Source organism: Furipterus horrens, unplaced genomic scaffold (genome assembly GCF_987537825.1).
Source record: "Furipterus horrens unplaced genomic scaffold, mFurHor1.1.pri manual_scaffold_4, whole genome shotgun sequence".
NCBI classification, from domain to species: Eukaryota; Metazoa; Chordata; class Mammalia; order Chiroptera; family Furipteridae; genus Furipterus; species Furipterus horrens.
Genome location: NW_028327174.1, coordinates 86,751,033 through 86,765,308, shown reverse-complemented (window position 1 = coordinate 86,765,308; position 14,276 = coordinate 86,751,033). Strand labels below are relative to the sequence as shown.

The 14,276-nt window shown below is 35.0% G+C and overlaps 1 protein-coding gene and 1 non-coding gene across 2 annotated transcripts in view; both read left to right on the top strand.

Moving 5' to 3' along the window:
* The window catches only part of PSPC1 (paraspeckle component 1), a 73,218-nt gene that overhangs the window by 41,369 nt on the left and 17,573 nt on the right, over positions 1 to 14,276 (top strand). The window contains exon 6 of the mRNA XM_090273721.1: positions 7,237 to 7,342. Within this exon, the coding sequence (XP_090129847.1) occupies positions 7,237 to 7,342 (106 nt within the window). The remainder of the gene's footprint in view (positions 1 to 7,236; positions 7,343 to 14,276) is intronic.
* On the top strand, positions 7,600 to 7,712 carry LOC150012359 (U5 spliceosomal RNA). Its single transcript, XR_016510951.1, has one exon. It is a non-coding gene; the product is annotated as a U5 spliceosomal RNA (small nuclear RNA).

The window sequence follows — 14,276 nt, the reverse complement described above, 5'->3', positions numbered from 1 at the left end:
TGCTACCACATAAGAACTGTGAATTGTTAACAAGCAGATAGTTGGGATTCTGTCTTTTTGTTTTAAATTCAGTGGGAGATTGAAAAACTAGTTTAAGAAAGTATGTTGTTTTAAGAGAAATGATTTATTTGGAGTATACATGTTTGTAGTTTTCCTTTCAATACTGCAAATTAGTTTAGTTTTTCATGGGTCACTTAGTTCTCCAAAGGCTGTGTCAGTGAAGAAGGAAGGCCAGGAAAGAGGAGTTAGAGGAGCTAGTTCACTTAGTAGTTGTCCACTTAGTAGTTGTTCATCCATTGTTTGTTCATTTATTCCTCCATTCCTTCTCTGACTACCCTCCTACTCACCTACTCATCTACCATTCTTTCCTCTTTATGTCATTTGACATAATTATCATGGGCTGAATCCTGTGAAAGGTGTCAAGGGCATAGTGCTGAACAGGAACAAAGAGCAACAGAACTTTCCTCACTAGTCATATCACAGCTCACTGCCTAGAGCCTCTCCTTTTCCAGAGTACTATAAAAATATATGTGACCTGCAAATAATTAGTGGGCTTCAAGTTAAAATAAATCTTCAAATTTAGGTTTTTATCAGTTTCAGTTATATATAACAGGAACAATGTTAAAATGTGTCATAATTTCTTAATTATTAGTTTCATTTGTGTCTGTGACCTAGGAACTTATCCTTGACCTGAAGAGATAGACATTAAATACAAAGTTGATCATTAAAGCATTAGTGGATTAGAAAAAAAGTGCAAAGCATACATGTACAATAGGGAATGTTCCTGTGTACAGTCTGTGAATTTAGATTATAGACTTGTCAGTGTGGTATAATCACAGCTTAGTTCAAAAGAAAAAAGAAAATTTGGAATTCATGGAGAAAGGAAAGGAAGGAAAATATAAAATGTTTGAAGTAAATTTGCCTTTTTACTATATTTTTTCCTCCCGATTTATAAATCTGTTCTCATGTTATCAGAAAAAGTTGCTTTTAACAGTGGGGGAAATACATTTTAAATTTTGTTTAAAATACTTGATCTGGCCTTAGTTGGGTTGCTCAGTGGTTGGAGCATCAGCCCTACACTGAAAGGTTGTGATTAGATTCCTAGTTAGGGCACATAACCTAGGTTGTAAGTTTGATCCTTGGTCAGGGCTTGCAAAAGAAGCAACTAATCAGTGCTTCTCTCTCTCTCTCTCCTCTCCGTCTCTCTCTTCCTCCCACTTCCTTCCTCTCTAAAAATCAATAACATATCCTCGGGTGAGGATAAAAAAATACTTTTTATTGTTTTTACTTTAATATGTTAACATGTTACAAAATTCGCATGCTGCATTTGTATATAAAATAAAAAGGGCAATGTTCCTCTTCCCCAGATATTCCAAGTGTAGTATAAACTTTTTCATACTCTCTTTTGTGCTCATACAAATTATTTTAATTTTTATCCTCAGCCGAGTACATGTTTACTGATTTTAGAGAGAGAGGAAGGAAGGGAGAGAGAGAGGGAGGGAAACATCAATGTGAGAGAGCACCATTGATGGATTGTCTCTGGTAGGTGCCACTACTAGGGACCGAACCCTCAACCTAGACATGTGCCCTGACTGGTAATCAAACCTGCAACCCTCTGGTTTAGAGAATGGTGCTCCAACCATGTGAGCCACACAGTCCAGAGACTTACAAATAATTTTTAAAAACAGTGATAGGAGTACCATTCCTGTCCTTGCCTTTTTCCCCAGACAACTGTACCTTGGACATTGTTTTATGCCTATAAATGCAAGTCTACCTCTTTGTAACAGTTGCATTGTGTTCCTTTGCATCAGGGTACCGTAATTGTACCCCATGTATAATTGTGTCTTCAACCTTTTCCACAGTGTACATCTTTGTATAGATACCCTTGCACACTTGTGCTGATATTTCTGTTTAGTTTACTGGAAACTGTGGACTTCCACAGTTAAAATTACCTTGTGTATTACTGTTTGGACTTCAGCAAGGTCATCGTTGCAATTCCGAAGACCAAAAAGCTTTAAAAACCAAAAGCCTTTTAATGTGCCATTTGTGGTATGATCTGATATGAGGCTATCTAATGTACAAACCTGACCTGTCCTTAGGTTGTGGTTATGTCAAGCCTTTACTATGTCAGTGTAAGAAATGTCCAAACCTGTAAGAATTTTATGAGTTCATTTGAGCCACACTGATGACAATTGCTGGAAAACAAAATCTCTTTGAATTGAGGAAATCCTCAGAGAATGACAATTTAGCACCTTATTGTATACTTCAGAATCAAAGGAGAAAATGTAACTGGGTTCCATAAAATCCATTCGTGATAGGCGAGAAAACAAAGTGGGAAAACCTCTGCGATTGGATAAAAGGGAAAATGATAGACACAGTGTTACACAGGTGCGTATAGGGTAGTTAATAGTTAACATAACAATAACAAGGGGTTTTGTGGTCTTCCGCTGGTTTCTTGCCTGTGCTTTGTGGGGTCATGAAAAAGGAAATTAGACATTCTAAATGTATGTTATAGATGTAAAAAGACAACAGACAAGCTCAGTTAAGATAAAGGTTGATCTTTGTTAGGGAAAAATACTGGCCTAGGACATGACTACCTGCCATGAACTGCTTTTGGTTAAATCTATTGCAGAACATCCTTTTTGCGTAATTTAGGTCTCTGAGCTTGTAAGGCTGCTTAGCAGGGCTCCCCTGAGCTTGACAGGTTTAGTATGTGGCCCCTTTTCTTCCACAACTATGTTCGCAGAATGTGAGTGCTCATCTTACTGCAGAAATATTAATGTGGTTGATTAGTGGGTTTTGTTTCAGAATCCACTGGGGATATAATAAAAGTATATTGACCCTTTTTAAAATAAGAAGCACGAGCCCTGGCTGCTGTGGCTCAGTGGATTGAGCGTTGGCCTGCGAACCAAGTGTTGCTGGCTCGATTCCCAGTCAGGGCACACGACTAGGTTGCACACTAGGTCCCCAGTTGGGGGCGTGTGAGAGGCAACTGTACATTGATGTTTCTCTCCTTCTCTTTCTCCTTTCCCCTCTCTCTAAAAACAGATAAATAAAATAAAATAAAAATAAAATAAAATAAAGTAACCTTGTTAAAAAATAAATTAAAAATAAAAACTTCACATAATGAAAGCACACAGAGTATGCTTTTTTAAAAAAAAAATAAATAGGAAGCACTCAATTTGAAAACACATGTGGCCCTAAGGATTTTTGAATAAGGGAATTTTTACCGTATGTACATTGTGAACAGTGTATGATATGAAACTATTACAAAATTTGGTTTTATTTATTGATTTTAGAGTGTGAGAGGGAAGAGAAGAGAGAAATACAGAAACATCAATTTGTTCCACTTATTTATGCATTCAGTGGTTGATTCTTTTTTTTTTAAGTATATTTTATTGATTATGTTATTAGAGTTGCCCCAGTTTTTTTCCCTGTTGCCTCCCTCTGCCCAGTACCTCCCTTCCCTCCAGCAATGCCCCCCCCCCCCCCCCCTTAGTTCATGTCCATGGGCCATGCATATAGGTTCTTTGGCTTCTCCATTTGCTTTACTCTTCTTAATGTCCCCCTGTCTATTTTGTACCTACCAGTTATGCTTCTTGATCTCCAGCACCTTTACCCCAGTCTCCTGCTTCTCCCTCCATATGATCTTTATATCTGTGGTTCTGTTCCTTTTCTAGTTGTTTGCTTTTTTTTTTTTAGGTTCATTTGTTGGTAATTGTGAGTTTGTTGTCATTTTACTGTTTGTAGTTTTGATACTCTTCCTTTTCTTAAATGTGTCCCTTTAACATTAATAAGGGCTTGGTGATGATGAACTCCTTTATTTACCTTGTCTGGGAAGCACTTTATCTGCCCTTTCATTTGAAATGTTGGCTTTGCTGGATAGCGTAATCTTGGTTGTAGGTCCTTGCTTTTCATCACTTGGAATACTTCTTGCCAGTTCCTTCTTGCCTGCAAAGTTTCTTTTGAGAAATCAGCTGATAGTCTTACAGGCACCCCTTTGTAGGTAAGTCTTTGCTTTTCTCTTGCTGCTTTTAAGATTCTCTCTTTATCTTTAACCTTTAGCATTTTAATTATAATGTGTCTTGGTATGATCCTCTTCGGGTCTAGCTTGTTTGGGACTTTCTGTGCTTCCTGGACTTATATATCTATTTTCTTTTGCTAAATTAGGGGAGTTTTCCTTCATTATTTTTTCAGATAAGTTTTCAATTTCTTGCTCTTCCTCTTTCTGGCACCCCTGTGATTTGGATATTGGTAAGGTTAGAGTTGTCTAAGAGGTTCCTAATCCTCCTCCTCTTTTTCAATTCTTGTTCCTCCTTCTGTACTAGTTGACTGTTTATTTCTTCCTTATGTTTCTAATTGTTAATTTGAACCCTGGCTTCCTTCCCTTTACATTTGTTTCATGTGGACTTTTCTTCATTTTACTTAGTGTAGCCTTCACGTCTTCCCTTATGCATTTAATGTACATAATCATATATGTCAAGTCTGTGAGCTTCCTTATCACCAGTGTTTTGAACACTGTCTGTTAGGTTGCCTATCTCCTTCTCGCTTAGTTTTCCCTCTGGATCCTTGATTTGCTCCCTCTTTTGGGCCATACTTCTCTGTCTCCTCAACTCTACAGCCTCCTGTGTTTGCCTCTGGGTATTAGTTAGAGCCGTCGCACCTGTTATGTTGTAATGCGAGGACCCTTAGGTATTCGTCAGTGCTGGGTTACCAACTTGTGGCTCTGTATGTGGGAAAGGGATCTTAGAGGGAACAATGCCACTTGCTTGGTTGGCACTTGACTTGTTTCCAGTCACTTAAACAGGTTCCTATTTGTGACTGGTGTACCTCTAGCTGTTCATGGTTCCCAGAGTGGGTAGGTTTGCAAGGGTTCTAGGGCCACAGGGGCCCTCCAAATGGACTCTCCTGAGAGACAGGCAGTTTTTTCCACCACCCTAACCTCCACTGATTTTCACAACCAGAAGCAATGAAGCTTTATTTTCCTGGCGCTGGAACTGTGAGCTGCATGCTCTGGCCTGGTGCTGGGATCTCTCCCCCGCTATCCCTCTCAGCTTTTATAATGTGGGACTGCTCTTTCCGTAGTCCCTGTGCACTGCATCCTCTCCACCCTGGCTCCCCATCTTCATCCCTCCTACCTGTGTGGATGAGTATTACTTCTTTATATATATATATTTTGTTGGACTTTCCATGCAGTTTGATTTTCTGGTAGTAGGTTTTTTTTTTTTTTGGAGGTAGACGTAATGCTTCTTATGGTTGTGGAATGAGGCGAAGTGTGTCTAATTATGACTCCATCTTGGCTGGAAGTCATTGGTTGAATCTTTTTTATTATTTTTAAGATTTTATTTATTTTTAGAGCGAGGGGAAAGGAGGGAGAAAGAGAGAGAAACATCAATGTGTGGTTGCATCTTCCATGCCCCTAAGTGGTGGGGACCAGGCCCGCAACCAGGCATGTGTCCTGACTGGGAATTGAACCAGCAGTCCTTTGGTTCGCAGGCTGGCACTGAATCCACTGAGCCACCCTAGCCAGGGTGATTCTTATATATGTCTTGACCAGGAATCAAACTTGCCAACTTGGCCTGTCAGGACAATACTCTTAACCAATTGAGCTACCTGACCAGGGCTGAAACTATTTTCTTTTAAAAAAATTTTATTTTTGAATTATAGTTTAAATTCAACACTTATGTTAGATTCAGTTATACAATATAGGGTTAGACATTCATATACTTTACACATTGATCTCCCTGGTATTTTACCCACCTTGCACCATACACAGTTATTACAATATTATTGACTGTATTCCCTGTGCTGTACTTCATATCCCTGTAACTATTTTGTAACTACCAATTTGTACTTAATCTCTTCACCTTTTTCACCCAGCCCTCTAACTCCTCTTTGCTCTGTTGTTCTTTATATTTATGAATCTGTTTCAATTTTAATTTTTTGTTGTGGTATTTGTCTGAAAGTATTTTCTTAACAGTAAAATTATGAGTGTTAATAACCCAAGAAGTGGGTTAACCAGTTTACTTGAGTATAGTTTTATATTGGAAACTTAGGCATAATTCTCAAAATAGTTCAGATTTTGCTTGAAATTCCTTAGAACACTGTCTTGTTACTTGGATGTGGTCTGACATGAAGTCCTAACAGCCATTTTTTTCTGCTGACTGTGAGAGATGTCAGCATTTTTTTAGTTCAGCGACTTTTATTATGGGGAATGTTGTGTAATACAATAAAGAACAACAGAGTTTCTTGGATTTCAGATATTATGTTCAGTGTAGAAAGATGCTTATAAGAGTATCCTGGAAAATGTGACCTACTAAGGGGGTACCAGTATCATATAGTTTTTACTATTTAAATTATTTTTTTGTTTTGGGGTGGAGGACATGTATATTTGAATTTGATTTAAATGCCAATATAATATCAGTTTGTTACCGTAATATTATTTTGTAGGTTTTTCCTCTTAATCATATAATAACTACTGATTTAATAGCAATCTTGCATATTCATATAGCTTGGTTATTTTTTTCCTTAATGCTTGAATATACCTCTTGGCCAGAGTCTGACAAATGTTTTGGGGAAAAGGTGAGATGGTAAATATTGTTTTAGGCTTTTCAGGTCATATGGTTTGTCTCCACTAATCAACACTGCTCTAGCCTGAAGGGGGTCATAGCAGTAAGTAAATGCTTGCTCTTTAAAACTAAATTTACAAAAACAGGGTGTTGGCTGACCCTTGCTCCAGTGGATTTCTTCAGTGGGTTGTTGAAATGGGGATGAGAGGGCTTTTTAAGACTTTCTTCTACACATAGTAGAATTTTTGTCTAGGCAGTATTTTTTTTTTTTTTTTTTTTTGTGCTGGCTTATACAGAGATAGACTCTGCATGTCTTTGTACTCTGCTGTGCCAGTGATGGATCCTTGGCTTTTCTCTTTAAACAGTAACAGAGTACATGTTTGAGCTTTTGGACTCTGAATTTTTTTTGCTTTAAGCATTTAAGTATCCTGATTATATGTTGTTATTCTTTTGGATTTATCCTAGTTAAGTTACTTTATTTCTTTGGTTTATTTGATCTATTAAAGATTTAGAACAAAATAAAGGAAGGTCAGTCTGCTAAGCCAGTCATTATTGACAGATTTAACATAATGTAACTTGCATAAATGATTTTGTTTAACCTGAAATAAAACACTCGATTATGGCTTACTAAGCAATCATGCTGAATTTTTATTTAAACATCTTTTAGACATGAAGAAGAGCATCGTCGTCGTGAGGAGGAAATGATTCGACACAGAGAACAGGAGGAACTGAGGAGACAGCAAGAAGGCTTTAAGCCAAATTATATGGAAAATGTAAGTAAAACACTAGTTAACTAAAATTATTTTCTGTTATCAAATAGATGATGTATGTTTAGAATTCTTTAAATGTTGCTTTATATATTAGTGTATTTCCTGATCTATATGAATTTTTTTTATGTTTAATGATTTTTTTAAGCTTCCTTCAGGTGATAAATTAGAATTAGTTTCTGAAGGTAATATTCATGTTTCATGAAATGGATGTTAAGTTTTTCTTCTACTTTATTTTATTTTTTAAAAATATATGCTATTCTGTACTCTGGTTTCTCTTTAAAATGAATGCATCTTTCACCTTTTTACTAAAGATTTCGGTGGAGAGAAACAATTGAGTTTTCAAGCAATCTGTGAGGCCTTGTTTTTACAAGGCTAAATAACAAAATATAAATGCATGCTACTAAATTAGAAATCTTTATTAAAAAGTTAATGTCCACTTGACTGATTTTTACCATTTACTGAAATTAAAAATTCTTTATTTTGGAAGATGTTACACATTATAAAAGTAGATTAGTATTATGTGTTCATCACCCAACCATAACAGTTACTAACACATGGGTGATCTTTTTCATCTTCAGGTATACCTAGTTTCCCAAATTATTCTGTATGAAATCCTTGACTTCATATGATTTTATTCATCAGTATTTTAATATGTATTTCTAAATAAGGACTCTTTAAAAAAAAAGTCTTTATATCTTGAAAGTTGCCAGTTCTTCAATTTAATAAAAGCCCAAATTTTCCCAGGTGTTAAATGTCTCTTTCTTTTTAAACAAAAGTTGTTTTCTTCAAATTGTCTGATAGATCCAGTCTTTTTAATTCATAGGTTTTCCCCTCCTTTTAAATTTTTCTTTAAATAAAGAAACAGAGTCCTCGTATACAGTGTCTTACATCCTGAATTATGTTGATTGTATTCTTGTGGTTGTCGAGTTCCTTCATTCCTGAATTTCTTGTAAACTGTAGTTAGTTCCAAAGACTTTCTCTAACCTGGGCTTTTGTTTTGGGGAGGCAAAATGATAGGACAGAAAAGGATACTTCAAATGTTAAAATTCAAAAATTCTTAATGTTAACCAACAGAGTCCCATTGTTTACCTTAGGTGAATGCCAGCTTAACTTATTCTGAAAAATATTTACTAGTGTTTTTTTCTCTAGATGTTTAAAAGCCATGATTCTTTAGTAAGCTCGTGAAGCTAAAAGTAGTCAGCTCATTGGTGCCCCCCCCCCTTTTTTTACCTTTTTTGTCGTTTTCTTCTTTCTCCAAAACATTTAAAAACTTTATTAGGAAGAATGCACACACAGTAAAGTAAGTTCTAACTTGTATAGCAACAAGAAATTTTTATCTTCCCATCAAGTTAATATCTACTGAATGAAAATTATGTGGCATTTAATTCATTAGACAAGTTTTTATTTATAAGTCATATGAAGGGTTTCATTCTTAATTGGTTTTTAAATTCAACACCAAATTATTTGAGTAGGTTTTTAAAGCACTGTTAAAGCTTTTTTTAAAGATTTTATTTATTTACGTTTTGAAATACGGGAAGAGAGGGACAAAGAAAGGGAGAGAAACATCAATGTGCGGAAGAGATACATTGATTATTTGTCTTGCGCGCACACTCCCAACTGAGGGATCTGGCCTGCAACCCAACCATGTGCCCTGACTGGGAATTGAATGGGTGACCTTTTGGTTGGCAGGCCTGCGCTCTATCCACTGAGCCATACCTGCCAGGGCGCATTATTAAAAGTTTTTTGAGTAATTTATAACATTTTACAATTCTCTTTTTCTCCTTGAGTGCATAGGACTTGGGTCAGTGACATATTTTAAACTGTGGTTTTTGGTTTCTTGGCTGATATATTTGAATATAGATCTGTTAGATTTATCAATGTGAGGATATTTTCTGATGTTATAAAAGAAAGTGGAATTAAAAATTTCAGGCCCATATTTTGAAAACCAGTTGCTAGGGTGTTTCTGTTTCTTAGGGAAACTTAATTATGTTCCATTGAGGATTAAGAGATTTTTTTCCTAGGCCTTATGTATCTGAACATTTCTTTTACTAAAATGCTTTGCATATTGTGAAGTGGGTGGAATTAACTTTCTTCGCGTTTTTCTGGCATAAACTTTACAGTCTTAGAGCAAATATTTAGCTATTTGTGAAAATATATACATAAATCTTTTGGGGGTCTATAAGGTAATGATTAAAATGTATCTTAGGGTTAAACTTGATTAAGTTGACTCATCACAAACTTGTTTGCATACTATTCATTCTTTGAAATCATTTCTATTTTTCAAAACATACACCATTGTTTTACTATGCTCAATGGCATTAAATATAAGTGTAATTAATGAAGGACAGATAGTTTTAACTTTACTTTTCTATTAAAAACTGATTTGGAAATGTTGCTGCAATTTAAAATTGAAATACTGCATATTCTTATTTTAATTTAAAAACACTTGTACGTTTAAAATGCCTTTTAATGGTGGGCAAAAGTTTACAAGTATTGAATGAACTTTGCAAATAAATTTAATATTTAAATATTCATGTTGGACTTATTGGCATTTTAAAAATAGATTATTGTTCCACCCTACTGCAGAACTAAGAATGGTATTTATATTTTAAAGGGTTGATAGATTGTGGGGAAAAAAAGGAATATCAGAGATATTTGTGACCCACAAAACCCAAAATACTTAACTCTTTGATCCTTTACAGAAAAGTTTGCTGAAGCTTGGGCTGGACTGTTGATGACTTTAAAAAAAAATAAATTAATACTCGTGTTAGGCCATAAAGTTACTATGCTCTTAATTTTTTGAAGAAGAACCATATTTAAAATAGTATGTTGCAATGGAATTCTATCTTTGGGGGGAAAATAGTCTGTTCTATTTTTAGATCTTTCTGAGATTAGACATTATGAATAATTACAAGTTTTTCATCATTTGCTGTCAGTTTTATTTGGTTTCTAGCTTCATGATGCTTGTTACCTTATACTAATCAAGTACTAAAGAAATATTAAGAAAAGCTCTTTATAGATCTTAGATATTTTTATGTTAATGTAGAAAACATTGAGGTAGTTGTTTCAGTTATTTTTGTATTTACTTTGAAAACTGGCTCTGGGAAAAATTATTAAACAATTTTATCATTTATTTTTGTTCTTAAAAGCCTTGAAATTAGGCCCTCTTTCATGCTTTCTTTTCTTCACTGTTCAGTTTAAAGGGAGGAATCAAATGGTAAGTGTTCAGCTCCCCATGTAATAAGAGTAAAGTAGATTTACTTGGTTTGTTTTAAGATGCCACTTCTCATTTCTTTGCAACATTTCTATTATAAATATTTCAATACAACTAATAGTATGGGCTTTGAAGTAGAAAATAAACACTGATTTTTCATATTTTGTGTCCTTGAAGAATGCTTTTAAATGTAACAAAAGATGAGGGAAAGCACATCATGTGTGGTTATGCTTTCTTTGTTAGCCTTCAACTTTATCATGATTTTATGATGTATATGTGAGTATATTTTTAAAAAGTTTTAAGGATATGTCAACACTTCACTTAAAAGTTATCATTTTTATTTTATCCCTTATTTCTCCCTAAAGAAAATCAAGCTCTTTGACAATAGCTCTTGTAATTATAAATTAAACATGTTATTTTCACTCTTTAGCATAATTATTTTTGAATACCATACGAATGTATATATTTTTATGCTGTGCCTTCATTGCATTGAAGTTTATATTTACAGTGTAGAGCTTATTCAAACCATTGTCTAAGTTGAAATTTTCTACATATCATAGTTTTATAGCTTTGGACACATCACAAGAGGTTATTTTTAAAAAAAATTATTAAGTTTATTGGGCATTACACTAATAACAGTAAGAATTTATGAGATTGTCTTGTGTATTCATGTTAGTTTGTTCCACTTACTGTTGATTAAAGTGATTTAGACATTGAAATATTAGAGTGTCCTGCCTTTGTGGATTCATTGTGGGTTGGAGTAAAGGGAGATTTTTGTCTTTAATTGATTTTTAGGGAGCGAGAGGAATAGAGACACAACAATTTGTTGTTAAATTTATCCATGCATTCAATTGGTTGATTTTTTTTTTTTAATGTATTTTATTGATTACATTGTTCATTGGTTGATTTTTGTATGTGCCCTGACTGGGGATGGAACCCATAATCTTGGTGCATCTGGATGGCACTCTAAACCAATTGAGCTACCAGGCCAGGGAAAGGGGGGCGTTTTAGATTTTTAACAAAATGCTGTTTCCAGAGTAAACTTTGTTTCCTTGGGAAAATGGTAGTGTCATAAAAATATCTAAATGCCATTCTAGCTATAATAGTAATAAATACTTTCTTTAGGAAAATTGGGGCTGTGTTTAGATTGGATGCTTTTTGTTAAGAGTTTTTTTTTCTGGTATGATAAATATTAACATTTGGTTTTTAGTGAAGAAAAGAGTAGACCTTTATATTTGTTTCAAATACGTATGTGAATTGATATTGCAGAGTTTTTATTCCTCTTTGAATAGGTGGGAATAGCCCTGGATATTTGAACCACATGTACATAATAATCCTGAAAAGATATGTATATTACATGCTAAGGCAGTGATTTGACCCAGTTATGTTTTTTTTTGTCAGTGGCTGTCCCATCAAAGCTCCAGGGATTATTAAATAGGCCAAAAGCATTAAGGAGATGTGACCAAGAGGCTAAGGGTCTACTGTCTCTTCTGTGGCAGTGGTTTGCGAATATATAGGTATTCCCCAGTATAGCATAGTACTTCTACAACACGGTTTCACTATACACTGTTAGGGAATTGGGGAAAACTCCTGTATAACATAAAATTAGGGAAATCCCCGTACAATACTGAATGTGATAAAAGCTTTTAAGAGCAAAAGATAACTCATTTAAAAATTTTCATTTGAGCGTGTACGTCATATCAGTTTACTCTGAAAAGCGTAAAGAAAGGCCTAGATTTAGCTGAACAGTTAGTCATATTTCTTAAATGAAGATCCTTGTATTGAAGGAAGCACAAAGTTTAAGAGAGAACTTCAAAAGTGCTTAGCACCATATAATGAAATTTATAAAGATATCTCAGCTAAAAGCAAGCAATCTAAAATAACAGATTTTTTGCAAAAAGTAGAGCATAGAAATCAAGATAATGCTGAAGAAAGTTCAGAGGATGAGGCTATCTTGTCAAAAAAGAAAACGTGTTCAGTTAATGGAGCTTAGTGATGATGATGAAGAAAACTACTTAATTCATACTAATATGTAATACTTTTGATGAAAATTGCTTTAATAAAAATATTTCTTAATTATAAAAATATAATAGTATGTTTTTCAAATTTTTGGAACCTAACTTCCCTTTTTGTACTAGTTCTTTGTTTCGTATAACATGGATTCGCATAACATGGCATTTGTTAGGAACTTAACAACCATGTTATACTGGGTTACTTGTAATGCATAAACTGGGAACTTTTTAAAAATACAGGCTCTTAGGTTTCCAGCATATAAATTGGTTTGTGTTGTAGTTTCAGTAGATTCTAATGCATTGTTTTATTGATTGCTTTTTTGGCTAAATCCAGTAGTTGACAACCCTTGCAGCACTTGGAACTTCAGAAAATGCCCAAGAGGAAATCCAGCAAATAATTTGATACAGTGGGTCTGGGTTGGTGCCTTAGGATCTGCATTTTCAAAAGTTCTTCAGCTTACTTATTTCATAAGCAAAGCTAGAACATCACTGGCCATATATAGAAATGAGAATAGGAGCAGTTGAATTTTTTATGGGGGGACAGGATTCATATAGTTAACAGTGTAAATAGCACCACATTCTGTATGAATAGTTCTCTGTATGAGTTTGATGTGACAACGTTTCATTGGGCTTTCAGCCTATATGTGGGGGGAAGGTATTATCTCAAATGATGTGTTAATTTTTAGTGTTTTAAATATTTCATCTAGAGCGGGGGTCCACAGACTAGGGTAGGCCAGGTCTACTCTGAACACTGCCTGTTTTTTGAAGTTTTATTGAACACAGCCTTGTTAATACTATGTGTATGGCTGCTTTGCCTCAAAGTAAAACAGTTATCTATTTGTGACGGAACTGTATGAAATTGTATCAAGACTCTGTGACCAGCAAAACCTTAAATGTTTACTCTCTGGCCCTAAACCAGAAAAGTTTGCAGACCCCTGATCTAGGGCTAATCTGGGAGTTGGGGTGGAGGGGTGTCTATAAAAAGTGGCTCGTGTTAACCAAATTCATTAAGAGCTTATGAATTAAAATGCAAATTTATTAATTTATATGTTCTTTTCCAGTGTTTTTAGAAGGCTCATTGAGCAGAGCACCTCATATCCTAGACCCAAGGTTCCTGAAGAATCCGAATTAGTGTCAGAAGGTTCATTGATATTCATGGTTATGAATAAGAGCAAAGTTATAGGAAGAACTGATAAAGCTTCACTGTCCCATAGCGGATATTGGAGTGTTTATTTTTATTTTTATTTTTTTAATTTTTAAAGATGTTAATTATTTATTTTTAGAGAGAGGGGAAGGTAGAGAGGAAAAGAAATATCAATGTGTGGTTGCCTCTTGCGCACCCCCAAATGGAGACCTGGCCTGTAACTCTGTAACTCAGGCATGTGCCCTGACTGGGAATTGAACTGGCAGTGCTTTGGTTCACAGGCCGGTGCTCAGTCCACTCAGCCACACCTGCCAGGGCAATATTGGAGTTTTTAAACCTTTTGTTTTAATCAGTGGAGACATAAAGCAGTGTTCTTGGCCAGATGTTACCTCCTCTTGATCAGGATTCCCAAATTTAGCCTGTTGTTTAGTCAGCCGCTTTATGTCAGTCTCTTTTTTTCCGGCTTCTTGAGTAGGTGTCCTGTCTCTTACCATTTATCCTTAGTTTAATGATAATGGAACTTTCCCTGATGTGCCATGTAAAAAACTCACAACAGACACTTCTGCC